Source organism: Mycetomoellerius zeteki, unplaced genomic scaffold, assembly GCF_001594055.1.
Source record: "Mycetomoellerius zeteki isolate Tzet28-1 unplaced genomic scaffold, Tzet1.0 scaffold298, whole genome shotgun sequence".
NCBI classification, from domain to species: Eukaryota; Metazoa; Arthropoda; class Insecta; order Hymenoptera; family Formicidae; genus Mycetomoellerius; species Mycetomoellerius zeteki.
This window is the reverse complement of record NW_017257280.1, coordinates 280,338-280,783: the sequence shown is the minus strand read 5'-3', so window position 1 is coordinate 280,783 and position 446 is coordinate 280,338. Positions and strand designations below refer to the sequence as shown.

At 18.6% G+C, this 446-nt stretch overlaps 1 protein-coding gene across 1 annotated transcript in view; it reads right to left on the bottom strand.

The window, feature by feature from the left end:
* Window positions 1-446, bottom strand: part of gw (trinucleotide repeat containing adaptor protein gawky) — a 39,143-nt gene that overhangs the window by 13,702 nt on the left and 24,995 nt on the right. The window contains exon 5 of the mRNA XM_018450799.1: window positions 433-446. Coding sequence (XP_018306301.1) covers window positions 433-446 — 14 coding nt within the window. The remainder of the gene's footprint in view (window positions 1-432) is intronic.

Below are 446 nucleotides of genomic sequence, written 5' to 3'. Positions count from 1 at the left end.
AAATCAAATTAAAAGTTAATAGTTACTGATAAAATATAACTAAATTAAGTTAAAAAGTTAAGAGTCTAAAATGTAACCAAATTAATTAACTTTTATCTTTTTAATTTAGCACTACCCAACCCTGCTAATAAGAGAATATCTGAATTATACAATCTAATATTTACAAAATGTTTTATAAAATTTAAATATAGCACTTAAATAAAAAACACTTAAATTATTTAACTATTCATGCTTTTAATATAAATTTTCTTCATAAATATATATCAGCTGAGCGTGTAATTTTATTCAGCTTTTTGCTATTGTAAATTTATAATTTTAAAAGATTATTTATGTATATTAATATTAAAACATTTTATTAAATAAACATAAGACAAATTCAAAGAATAAATAGCAGGAATATTGCTATAAATATCATTAAAATATTTTTTATTTACTCACCAGCTTGG